Here is a 13,425-nt window from a genome sequence, read left to right on the forward strand (position 1 = left end):
TTTTTACAAATGCAATAACCCCACAATACACAAGCAACAACAATTTTAGCTCACATGAAGAAACAAGAGAGAATGCCTCAAAGAAATGACCACAACGCAGAGGCAGAAAATGTTTCTGAGGAAGAAAAGATAGCAGAACTGAAAAAGAATCCCCAAAAAATGCTAATTTGGTTCATTCAAAGATTGATAAAAAGATTGAGTAAAGCAAGGAGAACACAAAACTTTAGAATAATTCAGGAAAACACTACAAGAACAAGCAGACAAAATTAATGCAAATTTTGAAACAATACAAAACCTTTAATTAGAAATCCAGAAGAATTCTAAGATCTCAGAAATGGACAACACATTGGTAGAGCAAAGGAGAAGATGTGATGCAATGGAAGTGAAATTAGTGAGCTTGGAGATAAATCTCTCAATACTAGCAGGCTAGAAAAACAATCAGAAAAAAAGAATGAAAAAATCCGAAGACAGTCTAAGAGTTATCTGGGATACCATAAAGAGAAACAACTTATGGATGCTCAGAATTCCAGAACAGAAAAAGACAAGCACTGAGAAAATTGTTGGAGAGTTGCTGGAAAAACACTCCCTTAATCTCATGAAAGACAAGAAGATAAGCATACAAGAAACTAAATGAATGTGAAACAGAATATATCCCAAAAGAAAATCACCAAGACATCTCATAATCAAACTTTCCAAAATTAAAGACAATGAAAGAATCCTGAGAACAGCTTGGGAAAAAAGAAAAGTGACCTACAAAAGGAAACCAATAAGACTAAGCTCTAGTCAAGAGACATAAAGAGCAGAATGGATAGGAAGACAGGATCCTTCAATATGCTGTTTGCAAGAGACATCAAAAAGATGGAGACAGCCTAAATGCCCATCAACAGAAGAATATTTAAACCAACTTTGATACACACAATGGAATACCACAAAACGTTGAAAAATAATGATGATTCTGTGAAATACCTCATAACATGCTTGAACCTGGAGGACATTATGCTGAGTGAAATTAGTCAATCACACAAGGACAAAAATTGTATGAGACCTGTGTTGCACAAAATTAAAATAAAGGTTTTTTCTTGATTAAAAGAAACAATCTATGATCGTTACGAGAGGAGGATAAGGAGGGAAAATTATCCACAGACTAGAGGGTAAACACATGTAACATGGGTGACAGGACGGACAATATACAACAAGAGGGAAGTTATCAGAGAAAAGATGAAGGTAGGCCACAGCGAAACAACGTCCTGGCTTGGCTTTTTGAGCACATGAGAATCCTCACAGTGCCCGGAGCAACCTGTCATATCATTGAAGGCACAAGCATAATATGGTACCATTTACAAGTACTAGGTCTTCCTTGAACACCAAGATAATGTGTGCGTGTGTGTTTGAGGGGTTACAGAAGAAAACGAGTAATGTGTGGTATAGCAGAAAAACACTTTATTGCTGCTGTTGTGTTGTTGTTAAGTACCGTCTAACTGGTTGCGACCTTGTATAGAGTTTCCAAGGAGTGACTGGTGAGCTTGAACTGCCAACCTTGCAGTTCAAATGCAGTCCAGAGCATTAACTCGCAGTGCCACACCAGAAGTTCAGAAAGCACTTGTTGTTGTTAAGTGCCATCAAGTGGATTTCGACCCATAGAGACCTTGTATAGGGTTTCCAAGAAGCGACTTGTGAGTTTGAATCGCCAACCTTGCAGTTCATACCGGCTTCACAATCCAGTGCATTAACCCACAGGGCCACATACTTAAATTCACCCTCCATGGTGGTTCAGAAACCAGACTACCTTAATAATTTCACCAGTGAAATTCCAAACATTCAGACTGATGCCTATTAAAGTATGTTAAAAAAAAACACAGCCACTAGCAGCCTGTCAAGAGACACCCCAGAGGGATTCATTGTTTAACAACCCTTTAATTTTTTAATTCAGCTCATGACGCTAGTGCAACAATTTCCCAGTTGGCCTCCTGAAAACCAAAACCCCTTATCCCCTAATGTAGTTCCCTGCCCCAATGAAAAACCTTTCCTGATTCAGCTGTCCTCTACCCAAGAGTCAGCATGTATTAGAGCTCCTTTCCCACCAGACCTGACCCTGGACCATATGCAGTCAAAGAGACTACAGTTGAGTGGCAGAGCGGAGCAGTGAACCAAATGCCTACAGGAGTACTCCTAGGCTAGGAAACAGCCAGTCCAGCACTCTAGTGCCCACCTTGCCATCCCAGGATCCCCAACTTCTGCACCACTGCCAGCACTGTGCCATGTATTTTGCAGACAATATCCTTTACACTGCTCATATGAGATGTCAACCATTTTCAGTGTAATATATGTGGATGAAAAAGTAAAAAACAACTACTATAGTTTTGCCTGTTATTTTGCAAGAGGGTAACACAACAAGCACTGACTGAAAATAATCACATCAGGTTTGGCTTGGGGTGAAGGTTTTTGTTTTTTTGCTTTGATAGTCCCTAATAAGATGTCTGGTAACTTAAACTTACATTGTATTTGTAGACAATAAACATAGTAGAAACAATCTCCCCCTCCTTCCCCCCCCCCACACACACTTTTTAAAATTTGATTTCATAAAAATCCAGCCAAGATCATTTATGTGTTAGAATAGTGAGACAGATTGGTATCTGATTTTTCCTTTCACTTAAACATAGGAGAATTGGACTCTAGTCACCATCTTAGAGGTGGTGGTGGTGTGCTGTCTAATAGTCACACTACACTATTAGATGTCCTCATTTAAATGTCCCATATTTATGGTCCACAAAAAATTCAAGGCTGATCGAGACTCTTGATATTTCAATACCTTGCAACTGGATTTTACTTCTGCCATATTTCACAATGGTAGAATAGATGATTTTCTCTTAGGAAATCTTTTATACCTTATTCGAATGTATAGTTAGGGGAGATGCCTTTAAATTTGCTCTGAACTGAAATGCTGTTTAAAGTGAATAGATGTAACTGCTGCTAACTATTGGTACATGGAGGAGATCACAACCATCTAATGAAGCAAAGTATATGATTTGCTGAATGTAAAATGGATGCTCTATTCTGTGTAAACCTTCACTCAATTCACAATAAAAGTTTTTGGGTTTTTTTTTGTTGTTGTTTTTTCACCTGTTGGAAGAAGTACAGCAAAAAACCTCCTTAGAAGCCAAGATGGCAACATTTCATTTCTCATACTTTGTGCGTATCATTAGGAGGGACCAGTCTTTAGTGAAGGACATCATGCTAGGTAAAATGGAGGGTCAGCGAAAAAAAGGAAGACTTCCAATGAGATGGACTGGCACAGTGGCAGAAGCAGTAGGCTCAAGTTTAATAACAATTGTGAGAATGGTGTAGGACCTGGCAGTGTTTCGTTCTATTGTACATAAAGTTACTATGAGTCTGAAATGACTCAACGGTTCCTAACAACAGCAACAAAAACAACTAGCCAAAAGGCTAGTGATTCGAACCCACCCATAGACATATTGGGAGACAAAGCCTGGCAATCTGCTTCCTAAAAAGTCCCAACCTTGAAAACTCTATGTAACAGTCTATTCTGCACATGAGATAGCTGAGAGTCAAAGCCAACTTGATGCCAACTAATAATATTCTCCAAATGGTTAGGCAGATCCTACCACCACATGTGATTCTCCTGGATGCTCTGGTTTTGGGGTTCTTCCTCTTTTTTTCAGTCACTTAACAGTAAGTGTGCTGGTCCACAGCTTAATGAAATTGAGCTATAGCTTATTTTTAAGCCCACAGATCCTTAGAAGTTCTACATGCTGCTATTTCCAATAATTCATTTTCTGAAAGGTTCTTGGATCTGACCTCTCATCCAGGGAATCTAGCCCATTCTACAGAGGCTTTTATGTGTCTGGGCTCAGAAAGTGGCAGGAGAGGAGAAATATTATGTTACACAAATTAATGAAAGAAAAAATGAATTCAATAGGATTTCCACATATTTATTTTATCGCATTTCATTATCAATTTACAAACAATGGTATTCTATCTAAATTTTGTATTTTATATGTATATGAACAAAAGAACACCCATCACTTTGAACACATGGGACTGTTTAATAGCAAATATTTGACACTGTTTGGCATGGCTCCTTTAATTTGCAAAATTTCTAAAGATGTTCTTTATCTGATTATTCTTTTTCAGAAATCCAACTTCATTAGTTTCCTGAAGCAGTGTTAAATTATCTCAGTGATTCTGGCTATTTTACAGATTGTGGTTAACAATCTGCAAATTTGTAGCGCATTCACCACAAAACAAATGAGGCAGAGATAAAATGATCACTATATGGGTATGTACTTTATAAAAGACAGTGTGCCACATCACAGTCTCAAAGAGACACGGAACAAGAGAAAGAAAATGAAGTTTCTGAAATTAACTTTTCTAACACCTTTGTGTTTTGTCCAGTATTTTTGTAGGGTTGAAGAAAGAGAATGGAATGGCTTTCTTCTGGAAAGGTGACTACACAGCCCAGAAAACAATGAGATTGTATGTAATGCTGATTGCCTTCTACCTTAATGCTTAACGAAGTTAACAATAACAGATATACATATGAATTCTTGAAGCTGACTGACAAAAGTCTCTAAAAAGTTTCATTCACCCCCTCCCATCCCCCACAAAAAAAGAAGAAAATATAGCCTGTTTTTACCTGAGGAGACAACATATTTGGTAGAAGCAAGTCATGTTAAATGTTATATCAAAAAAGGTCCTCATATACATTGTTTGAAAATTGTTGAAACAAAATTTGATTCTCTTGAGTGTTGTTTTATTTTTACAAACAATATTTTGTTCTTAGAGCAAAAGTAGTCGCTCTGTACTAAATGGAATTTGAGAGCGATACAAGAAAACTAAAATGTTGTGTGTGTTGGCTCAAAATGACACTATAGGTAGTATACTAAATAGATCCAAATTTGATCATTTGAGGTTTTTCATAGCTTTTACAAAAATCTTAAATACAGGTAAATATGTAAACACTGTGCTCTCAGAGATCAAGTACTTCAATGTGTCACATGGTAAGCCTTCCAAGGGAGACAGATTCAGGTGAAAGATCACTGGTCAGGTTCAAAACCAACTGTTGGAATTACTCGCTGGTTCAGGGGCAAACACCACCTTACACATCTCAGAGTTCTCCTGATGGAGTGGGAATTCGGATCCTGCTACTAGCCTTTCTTTTCTTCTCCGAGACACATAACCTTTGCCTGTGGACAGCCTTTCATACTTTGTCTCGAATTGCCTGTGTAATGATAACAACAGCAAAAAATTACACACACTTTAAAGTCACCCTATACCTGTCTGATTCAAGTTGAGTGTACATGGAAGCTTCTTTTTCAGACAGTTTCAGATAAAATATAAGTACTAAAGATTATCTTCCATTCTCACGAATAAAGTGATTTTCTTTTTCCCATTTCTTTTTATGTTAAAGATATACTTCAAATGTCCAGAATATCAAAGTCCTGCCATACCATTTTCTTTCATTGGTGATGAATTCCTTTCAGCTCTTTGGAGATGCTATTGAGCTTTACAGGGCATGCTATGTCTCCCACCCTTCATTCCCAGAGCCCCACCTTGGGAACACTCCCCATGTGAGTAAATACCAAGCCCAACTGGTCTGCTGACAGGGACACATTTCCAGAATTCTGGCCCAAGTAAAATGTGGAACCAAGCCAGGTAGCAATGGGGCTGGGTTGATGCTTACTGCATTTTGAACACTGGAAGTTTTTTTTTGTTTTGTTTTAATATATATATTGTAATTATTTCTCAACATAATTAGTATAAGTTGGTGACAATGTCATATGCTAACTACAGTCTATGGTCTTTTATGCTATAAAAATATAACATACTTATATTCAATGTGTGTGCGAGTATGGTATTCTTTATATGGATTATGAAATGTCAGAAAAATAAATAAAGTCCTCAACTCTGGCCTATTTGTCAAAGCAAAGGCTACAACAATAGAGTGGCTTGTAGTTTTAAGTCTTAAACTTGCCTTCTTGGTTAGTGTGTGTCAAGGGGACCTCTACATCTACTATTGAAAGACATGTCAATGCTCCCTAGAACCAGGGCATTCTATTAGTGGGTCTAGTTCCACATGGTTATACTGTTGTAAATCATAATTACAAGACTCAAATGACACTAAGTGAGAGTTAGGCTCAAGGGTGGAAGACATGTAGGAAAAGTTACATGGACAATTATATATTGTTTTTAAAAGGTTAAGAATTATATTATAAGCCTTTTAAAAATATATATTATTAAAAATTTCAAACTCTCAATGTTGAACCAAAGTTTAAACAAGGTCAAGTTACAGGTTTATAGAACACCTGGGAATAACAAATTCATCCGGGCCCTTAAACCATAGTCAATGGATTGCCAGGTGTGTGTTTTGTTTAGAAATTTCTGTCTAGAAAACAATTGTTAAGATACCATACAGTAAATGTGCATTGATATTTTTACTGAGGAATCCTGGTGTGGCACTGTACGATAAGCACTGGACAGCAAGGACGATTTGAACCACAAAGTTGCCAGTTAAAACTCACAAATCACTCTTTGCAAAGCACCTTTGTAGTCCAATGCATTAATCTTCAATGCCACACCAGGACTCAGAAAGGATATCACTCCAGAATAAGGAATAAGTCATTAGAGTTTCTCTGTATCATAAAACCGGACTTTTCTAGCCTTATCAATTATTCTCTCTCTCTCTCCTTTTTCTTAATTTCACTGGGCTACTACCATTTTCTTTTAATATGAAACTTGACTGTTTATAACTAAATGCATGTTCCCGGTGGAACATAATATATATACATATGAGCATTTCTTACCTGAATGGAGCTTCGTACTTGTCCATTTGCAGACAAACTAAGAATGGGTACTGAGAAAACTGCACTGTGGAGATAAACTCCAGCCCTGCTTCTGTTTCAGCACCGATTTCCAGGCCAGCTTTCACAAAAGAGGAGTCCACTGTAATATCACCAGTTACTACCACGGCTACCCTAGAGATTGAGGCAAAACAGAAGCACAAAAGTTAGGGTTTCCAGGAACAGTTAGTTGGTGGGTTTGAACTGCTGACTTTGTGGTTTGCAGTCCACATTTGTTGTTGTTGTTAAGTACTGTGGAGTCAGTTCCAACTCATAGTAACCCTGTACAGGGTTTCCCAGGCTGTAAATCTTTACGGGAGCAGAACGCCTCATCTTTCTCCTGTGGAACCACTGGTAGTTTCGAACTGCTGACCTTGCAGTTCACAGCCTGATTCGTAACCACTACGCTACCAGTCCACATCACAGACTTTAAATAAAACCATTCGCAATTGCTCCCACATTTACACCAGAAGTTTATGACTAATTTTTGCTATGCAACTTAAAACTCCTTATCAGTGTACAAATAGGTTAGAGGTCAGAGGTGGTATCTTTTCAATCCTTGAATCTCTTACATTGTTGTTGTTAAGTGCCATCCAGTCAGTTCTGACTCATTCCGAAAAGCGTCTGGTGTGTTTGAACTGCCGACTTTGTGGCTCAAATTGAACTTGCAACACAGTGCATTGTCCTACAGTGCCATATTGCACTGCACCGCAAGATCAGTTTGAACCGCAAGGTGGGCAGTTCAAACCCACAAGCTGTTTCTTGGAAAACCTACTCAGGGTTTCTATGAATCGAAATCACCTAGACAGCAGTTAACAGCAATAATGTCTTATACTCAGAAAAGGCTTAAGACATACTTTTTAGATGAATGAGTATATGAGAAATAGAAGATTTGGCTTAAATGTGGCTACTGATACACTCTTTAAAATAGTGTGTCCTTTTCAAAAATTCAGACTTTTGTTGTTGCTGTTGTTAATTCTCCCTGCAAAGAATTTCAGTTTAATTTGTTGAAACTTCTGAAGAGAAGAGAAAGATGACTCATTCGTTTATTGTTAAGTGTCATAGAGACAGTTCTGACCCCATAGTGACCCTATGTCAGGTTTCTAAAGAGTGGCTGGTGAACTTGAATTGCCACACTTGCAGATCAAACCTGATTCAATAGAAAGCCCTAAATTATATGAGGGGACTTCAAAAAGTTCATGGAAAAAATAAAACATAATAGAATTTTCCACGCACTTTTTGAAGCCCCATCATTCTGCTGAACCCTCTGAGGGTGAATTCTATTTCTCCTTCTAGTAATGCTGTGGGTAACCCTTCATATTACAAGTGCCATCTTTTTGGTTGTTTTCAATTCTTGTGTTTCACAGTTCAAAATAAATAAAAATTTTAATTTTTCCACATCTCATTTCAACCCCAATAGAGATGTAGTGGATTACCAGCTGGACTGCCAACTTCAAGGTCAGCAGTTTGAATTTACCAGTCACTCCATGAGAGAAAGATAAGGCTTTCTGCTCCTGTAAAGAATTACAGCCTCAGAAACCCTATATAAAGTCACTATAGTCAAAACTGATTCAGTGGCAAACAACCACCAACTTTTAAATAAGAGGCCTCAGTGGCACAGTGAGCTGGTTAACAACAAGGTTAGCAGTTCGAATCTACCAGCTGCTCCTTTGGGGAAAGATGAGACTTTCTGCTCCTATAAAGATTTATAGCCTTGGAAACCCTATACAGGGTTGCTATGAGTCAGAACCAACTCAACAGCATATTTTTAAATATTCCGAAAGATAAAAATGAATTGCATTTCCATTTCATTTTTGTAAAACTCTATAACAAACAAGAGAAAATTATTTTGATTGTTGCACTGACTAAGACATTATCTTATGTTCAAAATAAAATACTTTTGATTTCCACAGAGTAGATTAGGAGAAACTAAAGGACCTGAAAAGAGTTTGTTTGGAAAAAGAAATACTGATGAAAAAGTAAAGACTTCTAATTTTTTAATGCTAGATCTTGCATAAATCTTTTCTTCTTCTTCTTCTCTTCACTGAAGACAGCAAAAGATAAAAGGTTTTAAAACCCAAAAAGAGAGATAACAAAAAGTTGGTTTTAATCTAAAATCCACTGACAGGATTGTCAAGTGCTAAAGTAGAATCTATTTCAAGAGAAGGGGAACACCTCACTCACAGAGTATGCAATATGTGGCTATCTGTAAGAGCAAGATTCTCAGCTTTCTGAAGTCTATTAGGAAGCTATGGACAGAAAGACTTACATAGTCACTTCCAACTGTATGATTTATTACTTACAAATAAAAAGCAAAGATTTTGAAAAGTCAGAAGATTAAAAAATTTGCAGAGTAATAAACCTATAATGCCTACCGGTTTTTCACGCGGGTTTTGGACTCACGGTACCACAGACTAAACTCCATTGAACCTGAGATGTCAATAGCTAGACCACCCTGGACATCTGTATTGGCTTTTAGTCCAGATTGCAACTGAATCTCCTAGAAGCAAAAATAATAATGATAATAATAATTAGCAGCAATAACACTATTTAGCCAACTCTCTTTGCAAAGGCACATTGAAACCTCCTGCTGCAGATTATTCTATTTGGGTTATGTTGATATTAGAGTCTTGCCCTATTGTTGATGGCAGCTACCAATAAAATAACCTTGATTACTGGAAGCAGAGGTACTGATTTTACTAAGTTTAGTCAATTAAAATTACAGAGAAGTGAATGCTGATTGAAAAAGGAGTTTCCCCTCAGTCATTGCCTGATTTTGGAAGGGTCAATGCTTCTTGAAGTGTAATCACCAAACAGGGAATGTGTCATATATGCAAATTATTGCCTCCTTTCACCCAGACCAACTGAGCCAGAAACTCTGAGGGTGGTGTCCAGTAAGCTGTTTTAACAAGCTCCCGTTCAACAATTCTCCTGTTACATACTGTATTAAATACAGAGAACTGCATGCTGAAATAAAAGGCAGGATAAAAATTGCTGGTATCATATAAAAGTTCCAGGATAAAAATTGCTGGTATCATTTAAAAGTTCTGACTCAGTTGGTCTGGGTGAAAGGATGCAATAATTTGCATATATGACACATTCCCTGTTTGGTGATTACACTTCAAGAAGCATTGACCCTTCCAAAATCAGGCAATGACTGAGGGGAAACTCCTTTTCCAATCAGCATTCACTTCTCTGTAATTTTAATTGACTAAATAACTTAGTTCAAAGTAGGAAAGTAAGGTAAGGTAGTTTAATTAAGCCTTAACCACTTTGCTGTTTGACTTTTGAAACGACATCAAATTAACTGTTAGTCTAATATGAACGCAACATTTTAAAGGGACAGTAAACATTTATAAACAGTCAATCATGAGCAATTTTGTGGTTGTATGAAGCCCAATGTCTTTGCCAGCATTTAGTCATTAAATCTTGCATATTTAGTGTACATTGACCAGGATGATGTTGGCTGAAAACTTTCTGACTGGATTGGAATCAGATTGCATAAGAACAGTGTTAGAAGTGATAATGGTTCTGGGAGGAGGGCTCAGTATTCTTAATTTTGATATTCTTCCAAAGACCTTAAGTTCATGGCAACTGGTAGCATGACTAACTTCTTTATGTAACTGTCCTACTCAGACTAAACAAATCATGCTCTGACCAACTTTAAATGCTCTTAATAGAAAGAATAGTGTTGATCACTCTTAATTCTCTCCATTTTAAAAAAATGATCACAGGGGAAAAAAAAAAAGAACTTGGTTCCTTATCAGATCTATAGCAACAAAAATGCATAATTGTGTAAAAAGGATCACGCTTACTCGTGATAATAGAGACTGGTGGAACCTCGATACTGGCCTTTGGTTACCCTTTACTTCTAGAACTGAACTCACTCTTGCAGCTCAATTTTCAGCCACACAATAGATAGATATATGGGGGTGGGGGAGGCAATAACACTAGTGAGGCACACACCGTACACCACAGAATGGTCAACCATTCCACATCAAAAGAACAGCTGCCCCAGCACAGAACTCAGAAGGGACGGGATTTAAAGAGAAATGGAATTATGCAACCCAGGGAGGCAATGGCATCTAAGTGACGTTACACTGACGGTATTTCAGTCATTGAGATGAAATGAAGTGTATGACTAATTGATTATAAAACTGATTATCTGCTCTGTAAATATTTTTTCAATTCCCAATAAAAAGTTGGTTGTTTTTTTTTTTTTTAAAGTATGATTGTGGCATGAGCTTAATTGCAGTCTGAAAGGCTCACTTGGATAAAGGCATGAGAATCTCAATGCAGATCAGAGCACTCTAGGAGACAGCCCAAGCTACTTTCAGTCTAGAACAAAATGTGGTGCAGTTAGGATGTAAATGTTGTCTTATGCATCATTACTCATATGAAAGAACATAAAATAGCCTCCAAAAACTGCAATCATCATGTCCAAATTTTAATTTAGGCCTATGAACTACAGACCAAGATATAAGAGCTCTGTATTTACACTGGAATGCTGATTGTTCCCAAAGGAGCCCTATTGTATGCTCTGGATGTGAATATTCCTTTCCTTGGATCTGCTCCTTTCTCCCCAAATTTGGCACTCATAATCTTGTTAGACCACCCAGCAGAAGTCTGTGGTGGAGAACTTGGCCTTCTCACTGACCAAACACTAGGTAGAAGTGAAAACACACCAAGTGTCATGGAAAAGAACATTTCATGATTATTAGATAATCTGTGGATTTTGAGAAATGCCTTGGTATTCTGGAAACATTTCATTTTTCTCATGCAAAGGAGCTATGGGATAATTCTTATATGCAGTAATAGAAGAAGCCCCCCACTGGTTACCCTTCACTTCTAGAACTGAACTCTCCCTTGCAGCTCAATTTTCAGACATGCAATAGACATGGACAAACCATGGTTTTCTCTGTAGCATAAACTGGATAACATACTACAGTGGTTCTGATATTTTAGGAGCATACCATAAGTGCAGTTAACAGTTTTAGTACCCACTGTTTGCCAAAACCTTTACATTTGGTATCACATTTAATTCCATACCAATCTTCCATGGTATACATTATATCTGTGACTTGAAAGAAAAGGTCAGGCTTGGAGACTACATATGGAGCCAGAATGAAAACTCAGGCTGCTTCCAGGGTGAATATCTTTCTACTATACAGTGCTCTCAGGAAGTCATAACTCTTTTTTGTCTCCTAGTATGAAATGGAGTCTGTTTTGGCAGCTAGTGCTAAAAGCATAGAGCAAAAGCTTACGTCCTTGTTTGACCCAGAGTGCATATTTATTCACATTCTTGCCTATGAACTCAAGGAACAGGATATCGGAACTTCGTATTTGTATCTAATGTGACCTCTTTGAGCTTTTGCCTTTCGTCCCTTTGGGCTGAGCTTCTTACAGCTCAAACCCTGATATTTTGACAAGTCATTCCATTACTTCCTTTCAGGAAAGTATGTCCTTTGCTGGCTAAAGAGAATGCCCTTATTAAGTTGATGTTATCAGACATTATCTGAAGAGTAATCCAATTAACCGAATACAGAGCTCCAGTAGAGAGTAATTCCATCTACCCCGGTGGTTGTGACAGGCCACCACTGCCAAAATTTACTTCAATGTCAACACTTGACCTAGAGTGGTATGTGCCTCTGAAGTCTGGATGGCATTAATGGAGTGTTCAGGGGGACCTCAAACAGATTATTTGAACATTAACCCTAGATCTGTCAAATATTCCAGTCTGAAACTCTCAGACATTGAGTTATCTTTAATAGTTAGGTAACAATCTTTCTCTCAGAATATGCCTTGGGTCCTGGTATGACACTGTGGGTTAATGCACCAGACTGCAAAGCCATTTGAACTGTGAGGTTGGCAGTTCAAGCTCACCAGTTGCTCCTTGGAAACCCTATAAAGGATCGCTATGGGTCAGAACTGACTCAATTGCACTTAACAACAACAACAACCCTAACTTAAAGAATTGAAAAGCTCTCCCAGATAATCTACATCAGAGGTTAGCAAACTATGACCTGCCGGCAAATCTGGCCCACTGGATGTTTTCATAAATAAAAATTTATTGAAACACAGACATATTCATTTGTTAATGTATTACTCAGGTTTGCATTTACTCTCTATTAGGAAGTAGCTCTGGTAGCGTAGTGGTTACGAATCTGGCTGCTAACCTTATGGTTAGCAGTTCAAAACTACCAGCAGTTCTCCAGGAGAAAGATGAGGCTTTCTGCTCCCGTAAAGATTTACAGCCTCAGAAACCCTGTGCAGGGTCGCTATGAGTGGGAATCCACTCCACGGCACACCAGCAGCAGCAGCAAAGTAGTGGGTGTACAAGAGAGCCCATCTGACTTGCAAAGCCTAAATATTTATTTTCTAATCCTTTTTAGAAAACTATTTGCTGACCTTTATATTACTATGTATGTTTGCAGAGAGTTTGACACTTAGATTCAAATAATCAGGTGTTGCTAATGGGTAGCTCCTCACATCAAATTGATATTAACCAGTTTTTATTCTTGTATCTTAAAATCTGGATTACTTAACTAAAGTTGAATATGTTGTTGTT

General features: G+C 37.8%; 1 protein-coding gene across 1 annotated transcript in view; it reads right to left on the reverse strand.

Moving 5' to 3' along the window:
• Positions 1–5,067: 5,067 nt before the first annotated feature.
• MTTP (microsomal triglyceride transfer protein) overlaps positions 5,068–13,425 on the reverse strand; it is a 65,357-nt gene continuing 56,999 nt past the window's right edge. The window contains exons 16-18 of the mRNA XM_006876378.1: positions 9,233–9,357; positions 6,822–6,992; positions 5,068–5,239 (exon numbers count right to left, since the gene is read on the reverse strand). Coding sequence (XP_006876440.1) covers positions 5,068–5,239; positions 6,822–6,992; positions 9,233–9,357 — 468 coding nt within the window. The remainder of the gene's footprint in view (positions 5,240–6,821; positions 6,993–9,232; positions 9,358–13,425) is intronic.

This window comes from Chrysochloris asiatica, unplaced genomic scaffold, assembly GCF_000296735.1.
Source record: "Chrysochloris asiatica unplaced genomic scaffold, ChrAsi1.0 scaffold00377, whole genome shotgun sequence".
In the NCBI taxonomy this organism is placed as follows: Eukaryota; Metazoa; Chordata; class Mammalia; order Afrosoricida; family Chrysochloridae; genus Chrysochloris; species Chrysochloris asiatica.